Source organism: Antrostomus carolinensis, unplaced genomic scaffold, assembly GCF_000700745.2.
Source record: "Antrostomus carolinensis isolate BGI_N321 unplaced genomic scaffold, ASM70074v2 scaffold9577, whole genome shotgun sequence".
NCBI lineage: Eukaryota > Metazoa > Chordata > Aves > Caprimulgiformes > Caprimulgidae > Antrostomus > Antrostomus carolinensis.
In genome coordinates this window covers 105,754-127,456 of record NW_010325355.1, presented here as the reverse complement: position 1 = coordinate 127,456, position 21,703 = coordinate 105,754, and the positions used below count along the sequence as shown (strand labels likewise).

The following is a 21,703-nucleotide window of genomic DNA, read 5'->3' as shown; positions in this document are numbered from 1 at the left end:
CACATTACATAACACATTCACTATGGAAAGGTTATTCAGTCACTAGTCCCCTTCCCCTGTCTTCATCAATGCTGTGGGGTCCTGACTTGTTGTATTAATTTAGTCTTGGTGCATCCTTTCTTTTTTGCAGTAAATCATCACTGTAGGAAATGATTCTTAATATAACTATATGCATAGATATCCACATGAAATTCAAATACAAATATTTACAGAGTTTCTATAAACTTGATATCCTGACAGAGATCAACCTGCCTGCCTTTATTTATAATAAATGTGGTGATTACTTTAACTTTTTGTGGTCTCCTTATACAAACCAAACAAACAAACCAGTCTCGTGATCTGTTTATTCTGTGTATCCAATTTTTTCTTAGAACTTATTGCCCCAATTTTATTCTTCATTTTGTCATCTATTTTTTAAGTGCTTCAGTTTTGAAGAGTGATGAAGATGCAGCTACTGCCTTATGTCTTATAGTTTTAAAACAAAGTTTAATTATAAAAATAGTTCCCAAGTTATATAGACACTTGCACACTTGCAATGAATTCTGACAACTCAAATGATTAAATGGTATACAGTTGTTTGGAATATCATTAATTTTGATGCATCAGCACATGCCATTAAATGAAAAATTTACTTCTTTAACAAATCCTTAACCTCTGCAAAAATAGAGCCTTTTAGACTGAGACATCCTTTTCAAAGAAGAGGATTAAACCTTTTCCTTGAGAGATGATTTCTATGTAGGTGTATTTAGGAGTAAGGACCACGTGATGTCACTGTTGCTCCAGGAAAAAACTACTGAATGAGTATTTGTCAGCTAATAGCCTAACTACTGGAGGAAATGATGCTTTGTCTTCTTTTTGCCCCTGATTAACAGTGTTTTATTCATATTAATACAGTGCCTAATCATTTCAGGGACGGTCCATGATCTCATTGTGTTAACTGCTCTACAAACACTTGATTCTTTCTTCTCTGAAGCTGGAAATGTCTTAAGATGACTTGAGTCTCCCTATATTTAAAAGGAATTTGATGTACTTTTCTGGACTTTGCAATAAGAGAGGCTACTGCCTGTGTTACAAAATGCTGTGTGTATGTATATATTACAAATTAGTTCACATGGACCAAACTGCCTTTAGTTCTGTGAGAAAGAGACTTAAAGAATGTCCTTCTGGCTTTCAAAGTAAAATTTTGATAAATTTATTTTTAATAATTGGAGACTGAAAAGTTCAAGGCATAATCGTTTTTCCTATTTTATGTAGATTTTTAGAGCAAGGGATCTGCAGGTACGGTGCACAGTGTACTTCAGCACATTCCCAGGAAGAGCTAACAGAATGGCAAAAACGATATGCTTCCCGCTTGATCAGATTAAAACAGCAGAAGGAAAACAAACAATGTTCGGGCAGTTATATGGAAACCTTGATTGAGAAATGGATGAATTCGTTATCTCCTGAGAAAGTGGTAAGGAAAATATACTACTTCCCTATGTGCTCATATTTAAAACTAACAGATGAGCCTGTTTTTGGCCCTTACTATCAGAGCTGGTCGAATTATTCCTTACCCAGAAACTGTCCAACCAATTTGCTCCCCTTTCCATCCTGCCCTATGTCTTCTTACAGAGATACCAGAGACTGAGGCTGATTTCTGCAAATGTACTCGTTCTTTTCAGGAATGCAGCAGTTTGTGAATTCCAGCTTGTGGGTTAATCACAGCTTGTTCATTTTGCATATTGACTATTCCCAGTGCAGGATGGATCAGCCAAGTCTCATGGTATTGTTCCCATTCTTTGACGAGATGGCAGAACTTTTTAAACTGGAGAACAATACACGGAGAAGGTTTCATGACTTAGTGGAGAATACTCTTGTTTGTGCATGCCTCCTTTTCTTGGCCTGCAGCAGGCAAAGTATGAGGAACAGCCAATCCCCTAAATGTTCAAAAAAGTTTGAATACTGAAGAGTGTGGGGTATGGACATGATCAAACTTAGCAGCTGCTTGGAATTCCAAAGAACATTTTTGCAGCATTCAACCAGCTCTACTTACCACTGACCCTAAGGAGTTTTCGGTCCATCTATTGTTGATTAAAACCTAGGAAGAGTGGACTTGATTCAAATACATTCATGAGTACAAAGTTTGATTCTAGTTTCCTGGTGTCTCTAGTTGTCTCATTGATGTCAGTGAGATCTGGGGTCTTCTGGAAATGTAGTCTTTGGGCCTCATTCTATCAGATCCTCTTTCCAAATAAAATCATGTTCTATTTTAAACATTTACAATTAAGTTGGTTTATGAAAATTAAGTCCTGTGGTTACATGTCATTAAATGGTTATATTCTTTGGTTGCACAGTATGATGTAGTAATTTGGCTTGCTTGTCTCTCTGAATTAGCACATATTTTCACAAATTCCTATCTAGGACGTGCATCAATCCTGCACAATCTAAGAAACCATTCTTTCCACTTTCTGCTAAACAATACTACCTTTTCCAGAATGTTTTTTTTCTGATGCTATTTGTAGAAGTTTAACATTATCTTCTTTTTCTTTTAATCTAGCTTAGTGAAAGTGTAGAAGGAGTGAGAGTAGAACATAATCCTGAGCTATCAGTAACTGTCACCACCAAAAAGTCTCATCAGACGTGGACATTTGCTCTCACTTGTAAGGTAGGACTACTTATCTTTTGAAAGTGAGTCAATAATGACTAGAATGCAACCCATAGCCTTTGATGATTAAGATTTCAATTGCATAGTTCTTTTTAAAATAGAGAAACTTCCTAGCACCATCCCTTTTCTCTCTCTTTTCCCAGCAGCTCTGGCGATTATGTATCAACTGCCCAGATTTCTGGAAAGCAGGCAGGACTTGAACCTGCTCTGAGAAGTTGAGAGTTCTTATAAACTCTCATGATTTGCTTGCAAATGAAGATATTCCTGAAATAATTTCAGTTTTCCAACATACTGTCCTTTCAACCTTTGCATTTTTTTTCTAGCCTGCAAGAATGCTGTATCGAGTGGCATTGCTTTACGATGCCCATCGTCCACATTTTAGTATCGTTGCAATATCTGCTGGAGACAGCACTACCCAGGTGTCACAAGAAGTTCCAGAAAACTGTCAGGAATGGATAGGAGGAAAGATGGTCCAGAATGGAATAGATCATTATATATACAAAGTCAGTATAGCCTTTAACACAGAAATCTTTGGAACTTTTCGCCAAACTGTTGTGTTTGATTTTGGAATAGAACCAGTCCTCATGCAACGAGTAATGATTGATGCTGCTTCAACTGAAGGTAATGTATTAAAAAATTATTTCTTTTTTTGGAATGGTGGAAATCTTTCATGCCATCTCTTTCCTTTTCACATTTCTGGGCAGAACAGCATCTGTATTAACAGCTAGTGAATAACTTTTACTGTATTTTATGTTCATCGTACACGTGAATATAGTGGACAAAAGCTTCAGAGGGTCTAAATAAGGCAGATAACTGGAGTGTGACTATTACTCTGTGTCGGGGTTTGGCTTCTGAATCTTGTCAGAATGTGAGGAATTTCTGGTTTGGTATGTGTCTGAAGGCAGCACTGGAAGTTAAAGTATGTTTATGTTTTTATAATCATTCTTGTATTCATGAAAATGTTAAACACATAGAGAAAGGTCAGTAGAGAGATGAAGTGTAGCTGTTTAAGAATATACCTGGTAATTGATTCCTTAATTAAAGCAGGCTATCTGAGAAGTTGTGTTTCCGTGCCCTCCCTTACAGTATCTGATTAGGGCTGTTGAAGGCAAGTGGCAAAGTGCAGGCTTGTAACTCAGTGAATTGCTGTTGACATGAATTTTGAAAATGTAAAGAAGGTGTAACTATATTTTTGAGTTCAAGTAAAATTAGCTACATGTTACTGTAAGGGTTGTATTCTGGTTATGAAGTTGGTCTATGCCTCTCAGTTCAAACTTGAAATAACTCCATTATCAGAAAGATGTCAACAAATTGAAAGATGTTTGAATAGGTGCAAAAAAGAAGGAAGCACTTTGATTTATGGTAAAAGATTGAGAGAGCTAAATATAGGTTACTATGTCACTTGGCAGCAAGCAAGGGGGTGGGATAGAGTATGGTAATTTTTTAATGAAAATTTTAGAGATATAAACACCAAAGAAACAGAATTGTAGCACTGGGATGTAAGGAGGAAGAAGAAAAAGGGAAAAAAGAAAAAAGATGAAAGTAAGAAAACAGCAGTTTTCTGTTCCTGGCCTTTATTTTCATCTAACAGGTTAACATTTGCAACATTAACAAAAAGAAATTGTAAATAGCAAATACCAAAGATCATGAACTGATTTTTTCCAGATGACCCAAGTACTTATAGCCAGGAGCAGGAAGATTGTACAAGCTGTAATGTCTTTTGAAGCAGAGAATATTGCATTGCAAATGAGAAACTCTGCTTAGAAGCCAAGCTGTGGTCTTTTCAGGAAGTATTATATGATCTCTGTGTAACAATGTGGGTAATCACAGCTGACAGTCTTCCTAAGACATTGGCTGTGTGGAAAGCAGGTGTCCTTTTATTGAAAACCTGTTTAAGATCAAGAAAACCAAGCTGTAACTTATTTGTAAAGTCAGAGTTACTGTCAAACCAATCTATGGTCTTGGTCCTCGTTGGTTTAAACTGACTGCTAACCAGAGTGATACAAGGAACAGCCAGTTCAGATCCACGTGAAAGTGATGGATGAGGTTGAAAGAGCACTCTCTAGCATTAGTTACTGATACTTCCTTTTCACACGTTGCTTGTCTGTGTGCAGAGGGATACTGAAGTCTTCAAGCAGGTTGTTACTAAGATTAATTTCAAATTAAAAGAGTGCTAGGTGCTTTATAGAGAAATATAAGAGCAAATTCCTGGGGTTTTTGCTCAGGTAGTCTAAGAAGTGTGTGAGCAGGCAAGTGAAAGAGATAGCTATGTTGGATGTGGGTCCAATTCCATTTTCTTTTGGTATATATGGATTGGGATGTCATGGAAGTGCTTTTCAAACAGAAAGCTGCCCAAGGTCTCTACATTTGCATGTAATTCAGGGCCTTGTCTAGATATCTAGGCAGGAAAGAAAAGTCAGCATTAAAATATTTTAATGGCAGAGCCTCCGTTATGAATGTTGAAATCTTTATTTGCTATGGAAAAAGAGAACTAAGAGAAGTTTTCTGTGCATTGAGAATGTACAAAATGCTCTTTACGAAAGGGTCACTGTATGCACAATCCGTGCCAGGAACTGTTTGTATCAGGCTGCCAGTGAAAGCCTCTCTAGTGCTGGGAATTAAATATCTGTTTTACTAACAAGCAAGAACTCAATCCCAGTAAAATTATCGAGTTTACTGAGGTATGGTTAGTACCAGAGAAATCTTCATTTATGGTGTGATGATTTCAAACACAAGTCACACAATCATGGACTTTATCTTGCCATATAACTGTAGCTACTAATATGGTTCAGGCTTGGGGTAGATATTTAAATGTGGCTTCTTAGGGAACACACACTTAATGAGATTACCCAGGAAGATAAGCTACGTTCCTGTAGTCCTAGTCAAGCTGAACAGAGATTTCTTTTGCTAAAAAGCTGATTTCCTTCTATTTAGAATAAAAACAGTCAAGATGATGTTAAGTATTTAATTTGAATTTGAAAATGTCTTTCTTGCACATTTTTTCAGCATTGGTGTGATATCCTGGATACCCATCTTAAATCTTACTCAGAGATAATACATGAAGATATCATAGCTTCACTGTAAATGCCAAATATTTTCAGCTCTGCAATTGAACTGCAATTCTGTTAACTGATGCACTGTTGTCATAGTGTTTTTGTGATGTTAATGGATATATTTTTGGGTGGCTGCAGGCAGTTCTTGGTCTTCTGTTTCTCATTTAAGCTGTGTGGTTGCTGAAACTAGAATATACTGCAAAATTAATTTCCTTTCAATTTTCCAACGTGATATCACATTAGGTTACATTTCCAAAGTTTTGCCTAGCAACTACCTAGCTATACAGTGCAACTGTCTGCAGAATATACATATTACAGTACTGTAGGATTTTTTTAAAAGCTTTGTCAGTGTTGCAAATGTAATGATTTCTTACCTGCCAGTTTATCAACTTGTTTTTATTACCTTCTAAATTTTATAGTATATAGTGTAAGGTTCTTCACTACTTTATATTTTTGAAATGAGATAATGTTGCAGTTAGGCTTTGAAAGCCTATTGTGATGCCAAGTCCTTCAAAGTTGCTTGCAATTATTAAAATAAAAGTGCTTTCCTTCTTTGTTGGCATTCATTGTATTTTCTATCTCTAGAATATTTTATTTTCTGATATTGTTTGAGAGCCTGCTTGCTCTCTGTGTACACCTGAAAAGTAGGGCTGGTAATTACTAGCAGTGAACTTACTAAAGCTGTTGTAGACAGAGGACACTCTTACCTACACTTAATTCATTATCTCTAATGGGTTTATTTTGAGTAGTGAGGTTTTTTGTGGGGTTTTTTTGTTTGATTTTTTTAAAAAATAAAAACCAAACACATATGGAGTTTGAACTTATTTCCTTTCCCTGTATCTACATCCAGATCTTGAATACCTGATGCATGCACGGCAACAGCTACTAACCACAGCTAAGCGTTGGGATTCTACTTCTAAGACTATTGTAGAATTTGAGCCTAATGAAACTACTGAATTGGAGAAGAGCCTTCTTACTAGATACCAAATCCCTCTATCTGCTGACCAGCTATTTACACAATCTGTGCTGGACAAATCATTGACCAAGACCAACTATCAGTCACGGCTACACGACCTCCTTTACATAGAGGAAATAGCACAGTATAAGGAAGTTAGCAAGTAAGTGACACCTTTATAAAAATACTTCTTAGATATTTCTTGCTGCCCTGTTGAAGTGAAGATGCCAGCGTTTTCATTAAACCTACATGATTGTTTAAGATACTAAATCTTCCTGTTTCTTGAAAATGAAGTTAAATATCAATCTGGAAATAGTAACTTTTGATAAAGATCACTAGCACTTACTCATGCTCATTTAAAACAAATTGTATGGATCAGCCGACGCTTGTGATTGGAGGCACTAAACAGCTGGTGTACAATGTTTTGTTGATATCTGGATAATAACTATTTTTGTTTATAGTTTTTGTCTCTCTATACAAAAGAATACTAATAGTAGGAGTAATATTTTTTGATCCCTGGTGAAAGTAGCTTATAGCAAAGTAATATTTGAAGTGTGTGTTTAAAAGGCCTTGAGGGAGTGCAAAAATTTTCTTTTCTTTTTTTTAAAAAAAAGGTTGAATTGTAGGTGGATCAAACTCTCATCTTACGATCATGTGGCAGCTGACTTTGTTATATTTAGTCTCTAAATAGACTGAAAACGAGCTTCTGAATAAAAGTTCCTAATAAAAGGCATATAGTATAGATAATTTGTTTGTTTTGTTCTGTGGTATCTTTAGGTATTACGTACATATTACCCAACTGGATTAGCTGCATGAACAAATACAGAGTTAGGATGAAGATTTATAGGTTCTCATGGGGCCATTTTTTCTGTAGTTTGAATTTTGCCTGTACTCATGTGGTACAGAAGAGTTTGAAAGTGTTGCACTACTCAGAATGGAAAGTTAAAAAGGAATAACTTCCCTTTAACCTAACTGGGTAACAAATTTAGTTCTATCAATTACTAAAGTACAAAATCAGAAATGTCTTTTTAAGATAAACCATTCTTGGAGCTACAGAGGTTCAGCTGAATCACCTGTCCAGAATTTAGGAAGAAAATACTATGAGTAGTTGTATTTCTAATGCTTTTAAAGCAGAAAAATGGTTCCATCTCTTTTTTGTATCTCAGATGAAAGGCAGAATATTTGAACTATTTTTCTTCACATCTTTCATCGCTGCTGCGCTCTGCTCTTGAGCTGGAATCTAACATGGAGGAATCATGCTTGAACACTGCTTTCCACCTACGGAAATATTCTCTATCATACATAATTAGGTTGACTTTTCTAAGGCTTTTTAAAACAAAAGTGGATTGAAAGTAAACATTATGAAATATGATAGAAAAGTAAACAATATTTTTACTGAGTGAATCTTTATGTTGAGAATTATACTCTCATCCCTCACAGGAAACCAAAGAGCAGCCTGTAGAAATGAAAGAATAATCAGTGTATTCTGTGTTCAGTGCTTCCCCTTTGGACAATTTGGTGGAGCGATAAGTTATTGCTCTAACTTTTCTGTCTAGTAGATTATTAAAACTTACTTTTATTAATGTTCTGGAAATCTTCTGTTTTGATAGTGTTGATGACAGAAATATTCTTTTGATCTTGCAGCTGACCCACTTTATCGCAACAAGGCTGAAACTAGCACACTTTTCTGATCCTCTGTGGCTAAGATCACACACACTTGGTATTCTCTAGTGAAGTGTCAAGAGTTGCAAGCCTAGAAATGGGCCTAGAAATACAAATGCAAGTGGGTTGTGATACCTCTGAAGTGGTGCCATGAGTGAAAATGTTTATGAGCTCCTGCTCTCTGATGGGTTTGTGTACAGATGTCATCAAAGTAGTAGGGTTGTCAACATGGTCTCTTATGACATGACTGGAATAATACAGTCTGCAGTTCAGATTGGAGTCAGTTGTTGAGTTTTAAGAATGTTGATGATTTCTCACTTTCTAGGGAAACACTGCTGCAGAGTTTAGGTGGGATCACCTGAGTGGAACTATTGAAAAGTATTAGATGAAGTTTGCAGTAGCTTTAAAAAGTCTCGACCTCGGTGATAAGGGAGTTCATTCTGGATAGTCTCAGAGAGCTTTACTTTTAAATCATGTTTATTCTAGTATTTCAAGAGGCATTTATAAAAATTACTTCACATGAGTATTATCAAAAAATAGAGTAATAACGGTTAGAATAAAGGAACCACTGCTGTCTAATTTCCAAATGCACATGTTCTCTATAAGAAGAAGCAAACCAATGTTCTGATTGTGATAGTATTTGGAAAATTTTGCCTCACATACATCTGTTGATGATTTTAAAACTCTCTCCCTTGCACATTCAAAAGAAAAACAACATTTAGTTGTTAGAATGGCTTGAACTTACTGTGTATTTTCTTGTACGAACATTAAACTGTGTGTGAGGTGACGTGGAGCTCCTTCCATGCAGTACCCCCCTGTCTGCTACCAGAATTACAGAGCAGATTTATCCTCAAGGCTGTGAAAACATAAAACACTGGCTTTGATGGAAAATAAATTTCCTTTTGTCACTACCATGTCTTCCATTTATCAATATATAGGCAGGTGTCACACTGCACAGCCTGTCTGAACTCTCCACGGATAACTCTGAGAGCAAATGTGGTGAATGTACTTCTAAGAAAGTGTTACATGGAGCTTTGTTCAGAATGGGTTTATTTACCTTTTGGGAATTTATTGTTTGCATTAGTACTGGATGGATTAATGATTTATGAAGTCTTTCTTTCATTTATGTGTTTTTAAAATATGAACAACAGGCTTGCTTTTTTTTTTTCCCCAGCTAGTTTTGTTAACACTGCAGTTAGGCTGGGATTTTGCACTGCTTAGGAGGAACTCTGTTTGTTCAATTTATATAAGCCTGACTGAAAACCTTAGTTTGTATAAACCTGCAAAGCAAGGCTGAGGAATGGATGAAAGAAGCAACTTCTGATTTTTTTTTTAATCTAATCCTTCGAGGATTTTGTAGTTTAAGAGTTTGCCAGAAGGTGTCAGCTTCCTCAATAGAAATTGCTTGATAATGTCTAAACTTTAGATTCCCTTAAGCACAGCAGATTCAGTGGAGTCATTTATAAAGCCACTAACTTGTGCCTTGTCTCAGAATGGCAGTAATACTGTTTTCCAGCACGTTTTTACAAATCTGAATTTGAGAATAAGCTGATGCCTATTCAGTAGCATAGGGATTCAACTTTAGGGAAGTTTTAACAAAATAAATTCACAATAGCATGTGATGTGTCATAGTAACAATGCTGAGCTCTTGGTTACTGGCTTAAGTGTTTTATACAGTATTTTAACAATCATTGGATAAGATATGAGCTGGTTTAGATGATGCTAATTTGCTGATAGCTGCTTTGGAATAGTGCAGCACTTGTAAAGAAGAAAGCTTGTCTTTTGGGTGTTTTGGTTTTTTTGGGGTAGGTTTTTTTTTTTAGCACATGTGGAAATTGGAAGGATTACTCTTAATTTCTAGTGTGCTCCCATGTTGGAAAGCATGTGTACGTGCTTCCAGCTGATTGCTTTAACTGTAGCTTGTGCAGTAGCCTTTGTGGTTACTGATGAACCCAACAAATCTGTGTTCAGTAAGTTCATCTCTTGCTTTTTGAGGGTGGAGGAGTGTGAAATTTGAATGTGATTTACTGCCCATATTATGTAAAGAACTGTTACCACAAGGGGGCAAACCTGCCATTTTTGTGTAAGACTCATGATTATATGAAAAAAAATATATCGGATTGGTTTGGTAGATGTTGCATTTCCAAGACAGTTAAAATGTTGGATTTCATTATGAATTTTGATACTACAAGGTTTAAATGTTAAATTACCAGTTTATTAATTAAAAATAGGAAATATAAGAAGATCAACACATCAGATAAAACCAGTATGAATATGAAAAGTATTACCAGAAAATTAAGTTTTTGAAGAGATTTGATTTCTGAAAATCTTTGTTTTTCACTTTTTCTGTAATTTGTTGCAAATTCAGGAAAACATTGCTGATGAGTAGAGAACAGAATATTGTTAGTGTGAGAGACTCTTTTTCTTTTGTTCTTTTTAAAACCAGATTGATGGAATCTGTTTAAAAAACCCTCCAGTGCTCTAGGAGGAGATTACTGTGTATTGGAGAGAGGTCAATAAAGTGTGCTAATAAGTCACTTTAATGTGTTATGCACGTGACTTCTAGAAAATGGTAACTATAAAGAATTAATTTGTTCCTTCTCTGATTACTGGAGGAACTTGCTGTTAATAGTAGTTCTGTGGAGAGATGGTTTATATTGCTGAGCCTGTGATGCCATCGCCTCATTTCAAATAAAATGATCTCATTTTAATGCCTACATTCTGGTTTTTTGGAGGCATTTTAATAAATCCCTCTGAATTATAGGTGTAATACCATTTACCTTTTACGATGTGAATTACCATCTTTGGTGTGCAGCCTGGAAGAGAAACCTGAAATAAATAGGAATCTTACTCTGTTCTTTGCTTGCACGTCTTTCCTTGAAGAGCTAACACAAGCTTACAAACTATTGGAATAGAAATTTTTACTGCTTTGGGACATGCACAGCAACTCTAATTCACCCTGAACTTATTTTGGTCTCAGAAAATCTAGTATTTGATTCTCCTTTGTGAGGGTTCTTTTTTTTTAAGCTTCCTAGATGTTGATTCTTTTGAATATGTGTTTTATATGCTATAATCAAAGGGAAAAATGTGTAACCATTCAACAGCAACGTACTTACAAAGGGCCAGTTTGGCTGTGCTTGTTTGTGTTTAAAAGTTCTATACTCAGAATGTTAAGACAGTGAATCTTGAGTCTGAATGCATGAAATTTCTGAATCTGAGAGCATTTTTCTGCCCTGACTTGATGCTTTCTCACTTAGGTTCAACATAAAAGTGCAATTGCAGATTGTAGCAAGCTTCATGCTCACTGGTGTTTCTGGAGGTGCAAAATATGCCCAAAATGGACAACTTTTTGGCCGCTTTAAGCTCACTGAAACGCTTTCAGAAGACACTTTGGCTGGACGGCTGGTGATGACCAAAGTCAATGCTGTTTATTTATTGCCTGTCACTAAAGAGAAGTCAGCACAGACCCAAGGAACCAAAGAGAAGGTTTATGAAGCAGCTATTGAGGAGAAAACAAAGGATTATATCTTCTTGAGGGTATCCAGGGAATGCTGTGAAGAACTTAATCTTCGGGCAGATTGTGAAATGCAGGTAAGTCTGAGTGGAACTGGTTTTGGTATGGAAACTGTTTGCATTTTGTCTGTTTTGGCTCCACCCAAAATAATTGCTTGAAGATATGAAAAGGAATTTTGATATTCATCGTCATACACAGAAAGCAAAGCAGAGATGAAAATTTCAGATAGGTGAAACCTTTCTTTGCAGAAATATACATGTATATGTGTGTGTTGTATGTATATATGAGCCTTATTATTTGGCAAATAGTATTTTAGAACTGTTACAGAGTAAAAATACATTTTAAAGAATTGCATTTCTGTCAAAATTCTTCTGAGATGATTAGGCTTTGCTTGTGTATCTCATTGTTTCAAGAGTATGATTTGTATGTTGTCTTGGACATTCTTTTTACATCTCTGGTTCAAATACAAAGCCCTCTCTCTATGAATTTGTAAAGGAAAGCTTTGTCTTATTTTTATTTTCCTGCAGATAGGTGTTTGTGGGTAGTTCATAGGCTTTCTTCCACCAGACCTACCCACCCTCTCTCCTCTCATTCTAAAGCCACTGAATATATTGCTTACTCCTGCTGTCTGAACTTTTCTCCAGCTTATTCTCTTATTAATTTTTAATAAGGTCTGTTCAGATTATGAATGGGCCTTGTGCTGCTTTCTGCACCTATATGAGAACAGAAGGAATATTGTCCTTCAGTGGAAAAGTCTTCAATTTACAGTATTTCCTTGATGAAGATGATGAGGGTTGTTAGATGGAGGCAGGAGGAAAGCGAATAAATACTTTATGCTGTGTTTCAGAATGACACTACTTGCCTCCATGGCTCTCAGTCCCCTGACACTGATGTCCAAGACAGGTATTTATCTGTATTGGAGACATTCAGTTGCAAAATGAGGAGTTATAAAACTTTTGATTAAAAAAAAATTGCGTTGGCAGTAAGATCAGGCTTTTGTTTACTTGCAGTTAACATGAAATTGGTGAGAATACATTTAGAAAAAAATATGTTGTGGAGTTTGCAGACAAGATAGTGCATTAGATGTAAATGCATGTAACAGAAGACAAAGCTCTTGTTAAGTTAAATGCTTAAACTCCTCACCCATCCACAGTGTGTGTCTGCTGTAGACCTTATGATTTATCTTGTTACCAAACAGAAATAACCTCAAATTAAGGGCACTGAATTTGCTTGGAATTAATGCATTTTCACCAAAGGAGTATCTCCTCCCATTCATTTTGTTTTGAGGAAACATATGCAAGAATCTTAATGTCTTAATTTAACATAGATAATTGGTCTGGGAAGACTTAGGTTGTTCTGGGCACTTGGTTTTGTGTTTGTTTTCTTAAAACAATAATTAAACGTACTAATTGATTCTATCAGAAACTCCACTGGAATGCAAAATGAGCTGCAGCTTCAGTAACTGGCTTATTTTTCTTTGAGTGTCTTATAAAACTTTACCTGAGGCAGCAAATCTCTTTTGCATTAGAAATTGTATCCTAAAGTTATTTGTAAAATCATTTAGTACTTCATACATATATCAGTGAACTGTGGTCAAATCCTTGAAGTGTTACCTGTGTTTTAATGAATTCTAATTGGGAGGAAATTTTTTTCTGATGATTAAGTATGGACTGAAAATTTGGAAAGGGATTCTCGGGTTAGAACTGAGGATATTATGATTTTAATGTATAGTGTTTTTATGCAGGAAATGTTGCTCTTGTCTTCAGTAGAGTTGGTATTCCCCATGTGATTCTTAAACATTGACAAAATTGATTTTATTCCTGTAGATTTTGGATAAGTTAAATGGTTTACTTCCTTTCCTCTTCTAATAATTCATCTCAGAAACTTCCTGATCACTTGTGCCCCTGTTAAAGCTTAACTATAACAAATAGTTTGTGAAAGTGGGATGGAGTGAACTGGTGCTTTAAACTCTCTTGGCTGTTGCTCTTTTTGGTGACCAAACTAACATGCGACTGTTTTATTTTTGGAGTGATTACTCTGTTCTGTGTCCTCTTCCGTGAAACTGGCAATGGATTAACTTCCTTTCCCACTGTTTTGTTATTGTAGGATATATATTAAAGCAGATTATGTGCCTCTTCTTCACAGATGGCCTCATTCAGTACTCTGCAACAGCAAATATAACTATTTGATTCAATCCAAACTGGATTAAAACAAGAACAAATCACAAGCTGTTAAAGAAAGTGGTGAATGCAGGTAGATAATCAGGAGTATTTAATGCGAGGCACCTTGGACTCCCAGAAGGGGCGATTACAGTGCTGCTCAGATGAGCATCACAGTTTTTCTGCATTTAAATTATCATTGTTCTATTGAGTGGTCTTTTGTTAGCCTTGGATCTGTTTGAGCAAAGATATTTTTCCTGTATAGCTCAAACTGTGGGGTTGGAACCATTGCCATTTGAGTGGAAGTCTTTCCCAAACATCTGTGGGACATTGTTGGGTGGACGAATTGGCGCTGGGTGGAGATGGGTAGGACAGAGCTCTGGAAGGAAGCTCAAGGTCCCCTTCAGGCAGGGTGAACTGGTGCTGTCATTCTTGACAAGTGCTAAACCACACTGCTTTGGGAGACCAGTATAATCACTGTGGGGTGGTGGGATAGGCATAAACTACACGATGGAACAATGGGGGAAAAAAATTTCTTAAATGTTCATGTGTCCTGTTTTAAAAACAGTTTTTTGAGCACTTAAAATCACTTCAGTCAACTCCCTGCTTCCTGTTGTACAGGTTTGTTACTGCCCTTCTCTTCAGAGTTATCGTTGCACATCTCGCTGTAAAATGTGATAGTCAAGATGAATATTTAATGTCTTCATATCTGCCAGAGACTGAAAGTTAATGGCTACATTCTACACTGATACAAGCAAACATTGTTTATTTACAGCAAAGCTAGTGTTGATTTTACATGCTACATAATAATGTGTAATACTTAAATGTACTAGAAAAAAGCAAATGCGAAGAGCTGTGTTTTGCAAATCTTTTGAAGGAGAAGCTCTTCGAGCAGTGAACAGTACTGGTGCACGTGGGGGATTTACAGGTGTGTTCCCTGTGGCAGGAAGTGACTTTGTGGGCAGATAACAGAGTGTCACATCCAACAAGTAGTTAAATCTGGAGGGCTAATTTATTCCTCCATAAGAGGAATTCTCCTCCATAGGAGAGGGTTCATGAGAGAAGTTTATGTGGCTTTGAATGAGGCATGTCATGTAGAGTAGTGATTGTCTGCTTTTATCTTCCCCCAAGTTTGCTGTCTTACTCTGCTAACCACGGGGGTCTTTAAAACAACAAATTGGGTTTTGTTTGCAGTATATAAGGAAAAGTTATTTTAGTTGACAAGGACTTTTTAAGTCTTTATATAAAGTTGTCTGAAAAGATAATTACAAAAACATATTCCGGTGTTGCTTTGTGTTTGTTGAACTTTGTGGTTGGTAGAGATAATTATAATGAGATTAAAGTGTGATTAAGTAATAATGGACTGATTAATAGAGAATCAGTGAGTGCTACAGGAGAAAATGAATAGATCTGATTTTTGCTTTGCTCATGGGGGGCACTTTTAGAGTGGCTGCATCACCTTCCTGGGGTTTCTCTGGGATGACGCAGGGCGCTCGACCGCAGCTTTGCCTGGTGCTGATGTTCCCCCTTCAGCTCCTCTTTACTCTGTTCCTGCTTTTCTCATCTGTTGATTTGTAGTACAAAACCCGCTTCTGTAAAGTGATTGTGAAAGCTATCAGTAAAGATGATGGTAGAAATTTTAATAATGGGTATGCTATTCAGGTAAATGAGGGGTGATTTTCCAGATAGGTTGCAGTAATTTGGCTGGCTGCTCATCAGCATGCTCACAGTTCAGTGTCAATCTCAGAAAGGTACTTATTTACTCTTATTTAATCACAAAATGCTTATTAGAGTTGTAGCACAGTAAATACAGAAGTATTTAGCCATAGATAACAATGCTTTGGAGGAAAAAAAAAAAGTATGCGGTCACTTGAAGTTCTTCAGCAGCTTTAGATGTTTTTATGCTGTTTTATATTGGTGCACATCCATGTCAGATTTTGTATAAAGGCTTCTGTGTTAATTGTCAGCATTAAGTTCTTTGGTGCAATGCTCTGATCAGATTCATTTAGTTTTGGAGGCATTAATAATTGCAAATTTAAATAGATGTAAATGATAATCTGAGTGAACAGTTTTTATGAAATTTTTCCCCAGGAACTACTTTTGTCCAGTGTTCAAATTTAGAATGTATTTTTCTCTTTGCTCTTTCAGTTTATGTATAAACTAATTTTGCTATCCATTGTTCAGTTCTGAATTTAATCACAGATGTTAACGTGCTCTGCATATTGTTTCTGGCTTTGTAGCAGAATTTTGTTGGCATTAGTTTTATTTACTAGTGTTAAAACATAAGTAATCCAGAGGAAAAAAAAAAAAGAATATATTGATAAGAAACTAATTGTTAGAAATTTACTTTTGGACACTTCTAATAATTGAACATAAATTACAAGTTATATTATTCCAGAATGTTTGACTAGAAATAAATATGTTTGGGTTTTATCTCTGCTGATCATACGTCTGATTTATGTCATCTGTTGATCTGGAAAAATTTCTTGCCTGTCACTGTTTCAGGGTTGTTCTTACATCAAGGGATGGAAGCTTCTATTTTTAAAAACCATGTTTTAGGACAATAATACTTTCCAGGAGTATTTTTTGTATTCCAAACACAATTCCAATAATGTTTTCCCTTTCATTTTTTTTCTGAAAGTACAGTGGAATTTAACCTTAAAAGTTAAACAACAAAATTACATTAGAGCAAATGCTGTATTTATCTTTGCTTAAAAAAAAAAAAAAGAAGTTAATTTTATTGCAGATCTCTTGATTGAATGATGTTTGCTCTTTTCTTCTGAGAGTCAGTTGTTTGCAGGAAGATAAAAATGTATCATATGCAGCAAAGTCTGGGTGTTTTCTAAATTAATCGGTTTTGGTTCACCTATTCATTTATTTATTCATTTTGTACTGCAGGTTGAACTTCAGTTTCAGTTAAATCGCTTACCCCTCTGTGAAATGCATTATGCCTTGGACAGGATTAAGGACAACAGTATTTTGTTTCCAGATGTCAGCATGACTCCCACCATACCCTGGAGTCCCAACAGGTACAAGAATACAAACACTTAAATATCCAAGATTGTATGGTAATGCAGTACTGGATTTCTCCTAACAGATGGCTGAAATCTGCCCTTGAACAAGAAGCGTGCCTTGCTTTTCATTAATGGTGAGGATGGTTCAGAGAAGGAAGTGAAACTGTTCTAAATAAAACAAGAAAACTGATCCTCTGAGGACTAGAATCTGTTAATTGGTTTTCCCTGTGGTTGAGCTGCTTATTTATAGGTTTTGCAGTTGTATTGTAGCTGTAGAAAACAAACCTGCTATTATTTACTGTTCTGCTGTTCTTCACCAAAAATATGCATGATACTTTATAGGAATGTAAATACCAGTTACAAGGAGTTGGCTTTTGCAGGATCTCAAGCGTGCAGACTTCTTTTTGCAAGGGCTGATCCATTAGTACCTCTTGAGTTTGATGTAATGAGCCCAAATTTGGACATATCACTGAGGGAGATGACTAAGAAAGGTGTGGGAATGATTGTTGGAAGGACCAGCACTGCACTTGCAAGCAGTACTGAGATTCTTTGTATACGTGTCTTACAGTTTCCTTTATAAAATATAAACCCCTATATTATATAAATACTTTTAATGAAACTTAAGGCTGATGCAGTGATGCAGTGAAAATAGTTTGTCTCGAAGAGGGAATTTAGGGAAGAGAAACGTAAGGCTGTGCTGCTCAAGGAATATGGTCAGTATTCTTGGTGCATAGGGCAGGATAAGAGAGGCATGAGGTTTCTGTTCTTAGAAACCAGGGAAATGAGAGGTATGTGGAACTGATAGCCTGTACAGCATGTGAGGAGCCGTGTGGTGTCTTGAAGGTGAGAATTAAGAGTGTGATTGTGATGCAGTGCAAATCAGAAGATAGCTCAAGGATTAAAAGGAAAACGATCTGGCCAGTAACCTGAGACAGCGAGATAACACAAGACAAAAATTACTGGAAAAATTTTAGTTTGTCTTTGGAAGTGCAGGAAGAACAGAGGTGATAAAAGGGTGAGTGTGCTGCATGCATCAGAGCTTTGACAGTAAAGGCAGAAAGAAGGGAATGTTTTTTGCATAGAGTTACACTACAAAGTTAGTGGAGGACAATGACAGTTACTGCACTCAGTTAACTAAGTTTTGAGTGAATCTTACAACGAAATAGTGTTTAAGGATAGTTTGGAAGTAAGCAGTGATTTCAATAAAAAGAAGGTAAGTCAAATAAGGTTAAAAACTTTATCTTCTCTGTTTTATGTCAGGAATTTCATATTTAGAGAAATTTACATATCTATTGCAGTAGATATAATTTATTAGTATAATGTTTTATATAATTTTTATATATATATATCTCTATAATGGTTGTAATTCAGTTTAAGTCAGTGTAATCAACATGTTTTTTTCCATCTTGGTAGCTTGGTTTGCCCTACTTTGAGAACCAGTACTTCTGACTGACTCAAACTTGTCTTTCCCTCTGCTTTTCTTCTATTTTTTTATTTTACATCCTATTACTTTCCAGTATTTCTTAGAAACTCCTGCCAGCTTATTGTTCATAGCCATCTTAAAAGTTAGCAATTCAGTCAATTCCCTCTTGATTTTACTCCTTGTTGCTAACTACTACTGAATAGAAACTCTCCCAGTCTGGAAGAAGCATAGTGCTGGTACCAGAGCAGATCACATTACTAAAGTATGGCCATATGTGCAGCAGTGACAGGTGTTTTTTACTATGCATGTCTACTTTTAAACCTGTCACTGGGAATATTAAAAACTGTGTCTACAAATCTTTAACCTCTTACACTCATTGGAATTTTCTGAAGGCATCTTCCTCTTAATGCTGGTATCACTAACTGGTTACAGCAAAAGCATTTTTTTTAGACTGCTTTCTCATTAGAGGTATGTGCCTTAATGATCTAAAAAAAAAAAGTAAAGAGAAGTTTGTAGTTAATTGGGTTAATTGGTAGCCATTAGTTTCTTTAATTGTTTTTAAATTTCATAGTAGATAACTTCTACCAAGCCACGGGGTTGTATAATTGTATCACTGTTGACTTTCAAAGTTGACAATATAAATACTGCAGGGAAGAAACGTAACTAATGTTACATTTTGCATAGCAATAGTAGGAAATCATTATGTGTCTACTTGCTTTTGTTTTCAGGTGATGGTGCAGCATATACTTTTTCTAAAGTGTATACTGTGCAGGTTAAGTATTGTTAGGTGAGATAATGTAAATTGAGAAGTAGATAGATTCCTTTTGGGGAAAAAAACCCAAACCCATAACAGATTTATTGCAAATATTTTCAAAGTTTTGTGATTAAAGCATGTAATTGTTTTGCTAGATATGTGGATTTGTTTGATGTGCCTCGGAATGACACAATCAATACATTAGCATATAGGCTTTTTAATTTCTTTAAAGCTTTTGAAATCTTACCTCCTTTCATTTCTGACTGACAGTGGATTGTCAGCGCTTCTGTTTTTAAACTCTTGTTGCCTCCTTTTGTACAGACAATGGGATGAGCAGTTGGACCCTCGACTAAATGCTAAGCAGAAAGAGGCTGTTCTGGCTATCACTACTCCACTTTCAATACAACTGCCTCCTGTTCTTATCATCGGTCCCTATGGGACAGGAAAAACATTCACTCTGGCTCAGGCAGTCAAGCACATACTCCAACAACAGGATACTAGGTGAGATGGGACACTAATTATAGAGCGATGCTTGATTAGCAGAGATGATGTGGTTTTTTTACTTTAATTCAAGTGAAAGGTAGAAATTTAGAATTTCCATCCAGCTTAAAAACAAACAAGACCCAAGCCATCCGTCATTGTTTTGAATGATACAGTAATTTTTTGTAGTCTTAGTCTGTATTTTCTGTTTAGAACAAGACTAGTTAAAATTGATAATATATAGAATGACTGTGATTTGCTCAACATGGAAAGTATTGCAGGATGCTAGAGGATAAAAGCTATTCCTTACTTAAAATAAAATCTCGATTAATAATCACAAAATAATTATTGAAAAACTGTTTGAATTTTAGACCTTTTAATAACTGAAGGGTTTGAGTTAAAGGGCTGAATCATGCAAACTATGGTAGGTTAGTGACTAATTTCATTAAGACAAATGTACAGGAAGATGGCCACTGTTTCCTTTTTTTTGTATTCTACTGCTTTGAATTGTTTTCTGTTTCTTCATTGCTTTTTTATTTGCACCATTTATTCCAGCAGGATTCTCATTTGCACCCATTCTAATAGTGCTGCTGATCTCTACATAAAGGATTATTTACATCCATATGTAGAAGCAGGCAATCCCCAGGCAAGACCTCTCAGGTATTTTTTTAAGGCTTATTATGTATCTATAAAATACTACTCTTAAGAAAAGGTGTCTATAAAAAAAAGATTAAAGAACTTTTAAAACATAAAAGCATATTGGCATTACCAGCAGTGCTTTTAAAACCAGACTAAAAGGAATGTGAAACGTTGTCAACATGATTTTATCATTTGTTAAATAAAAATAAAGACATCCTTTTTTAAGCTTTTATTATTCTACTGATAAATGTGTCTTTCCTTATGAGCAAACTTTTGATATGCTCCTCTAAAAGCTACTATGATAAAATAAAATGAACTTTAATTGTATTTTAATTCCAGAAAATTTTGACTCACACTTACAATGATAATTTGAAAACTGGGGCTACATACCTGGCTTTTTGAAGAAAAATTTTGATGTCATAGGAGCTACAAACTTAGAGAATCATGTGAAAGTAGTTTGGCCTCTTCTGATAAGTCAGTTTGAAGTCTCTGTATATGTGGTTAAATGTACTTACCTTGGGAATTTGGGGGAAATTAAGGAAAAAGATAAGGAGAGGTGGAAATTTTAAGAGCATGGAGAGTAAACTTGCATGGAAATAGTTAAGGAGGATTTATATATGGGCAGAAACCTCCTGGGAATATTATGTGCAGTAATCACAATATATACTCTATGCTGCTAGTTTAGTATATATTTTTAAAATGATGGGCATCATTTTCTGAATGGTAGTGTGTGAGTTTATTATATTACTAAGAAAATGACTCTGTATATCTACTTGTTAGCTATTAAAAGCCATCCTGGACTTATATTTTATGCAATGTCAGTAAAGCCAATGAAGTTATGTGAAAGGGCTAGATTTACAACAGGTGTAAATTCTCTTAGGTTTGCTGGCTTTAGTTGCCATGTGACATTTTATAGACACTGAGGATCTGGCCAAGGAAAAGAAGGCAGCTTATTTTTAAAAAGTTACCTTTGATCTGGTTGTATTTTAACACAGATTGTCTTCAGGTGATTTGTAAAGCACTTTGTGATGAAAAGAATTACGGTGTCTTGACTTTGTGGTGGGAAAAAATGTGTGTAATTGGCACTTTTGGGAATATTGAAGTGTGTTTTAACAGAGCGAGGAGTTAAAGTTAAATACAGTTTTATTGTGGTTGCCAAGCTTTTGCTACCTTCTTTTATGTGCTGTATTCAACTATATAATTCAGTGTCAGAAATACTTATGAAAAACATACATAAACAAAAGTGGTATTTTTCTTATGGTTAAAATATATATACATATTTGCCAAGAAAATTACAGCACGTAATTTAAAAGTCACTGAATGTTTGAATTTACATATAATTGTCATAGTATTTGTTATGAAGCCTTCAGAAAGTGCTGCTGTAGATTGTATGATACTGTTCAAAT

The 21,703-nt window shown here is 35.6% G+C and overlaps 1 protein-coding gene across 2 annotated transcripts in view; it reads left to right on the top strand.

The window, feature by feature from the left end:
* HELZ (helicase with zinc finger) overlaps positions 1 to 21,703 on the top strand; it is a 69,540-nt gene that overhangs the window by 10,910 nt on the left and 36,927 nt on the right. The window contains exons 7-14 of one of the 2 annotated variants that reach the window (XM_029085759.1): positions 1,255 to 1,453; positions 2,537 to 2,644; positions 2,968 to 3,265; positions 6,548 to 6,815; positions 11,572 to 11,905; positions 16,886 to 17,016; positions 19,500 to 19,679; positions 20,214 to 20,318. In XM_029085759.1, coding sequence (XP_028941592.1) covers positions 1,255 to 1,453; positions 2,537 to 2,644; positions 2,968 to 3,265; positions 6,548 to 6,815; positions 11,572 to 11,905; positions 16,886 to 17,016; positions 19,500 to 19,679; positions 20,214 to 20,318 — 1,623 coding nt within the window. The remainder of the gene's footprint in view (positions 1 to 1,254; positions 1,454 to 2,536; positions 2,645 to 2,967; positions 3,266 to 6,547; positions 6,816 to 11,571; positions 11,906 to 16,885; positions 17,017 to 19,499; positions 19,680 to 20,213; positions 20,319 to 21,703) is intronic. The other variant, XM_010171178.2, reaches the window with a different exon arrangement.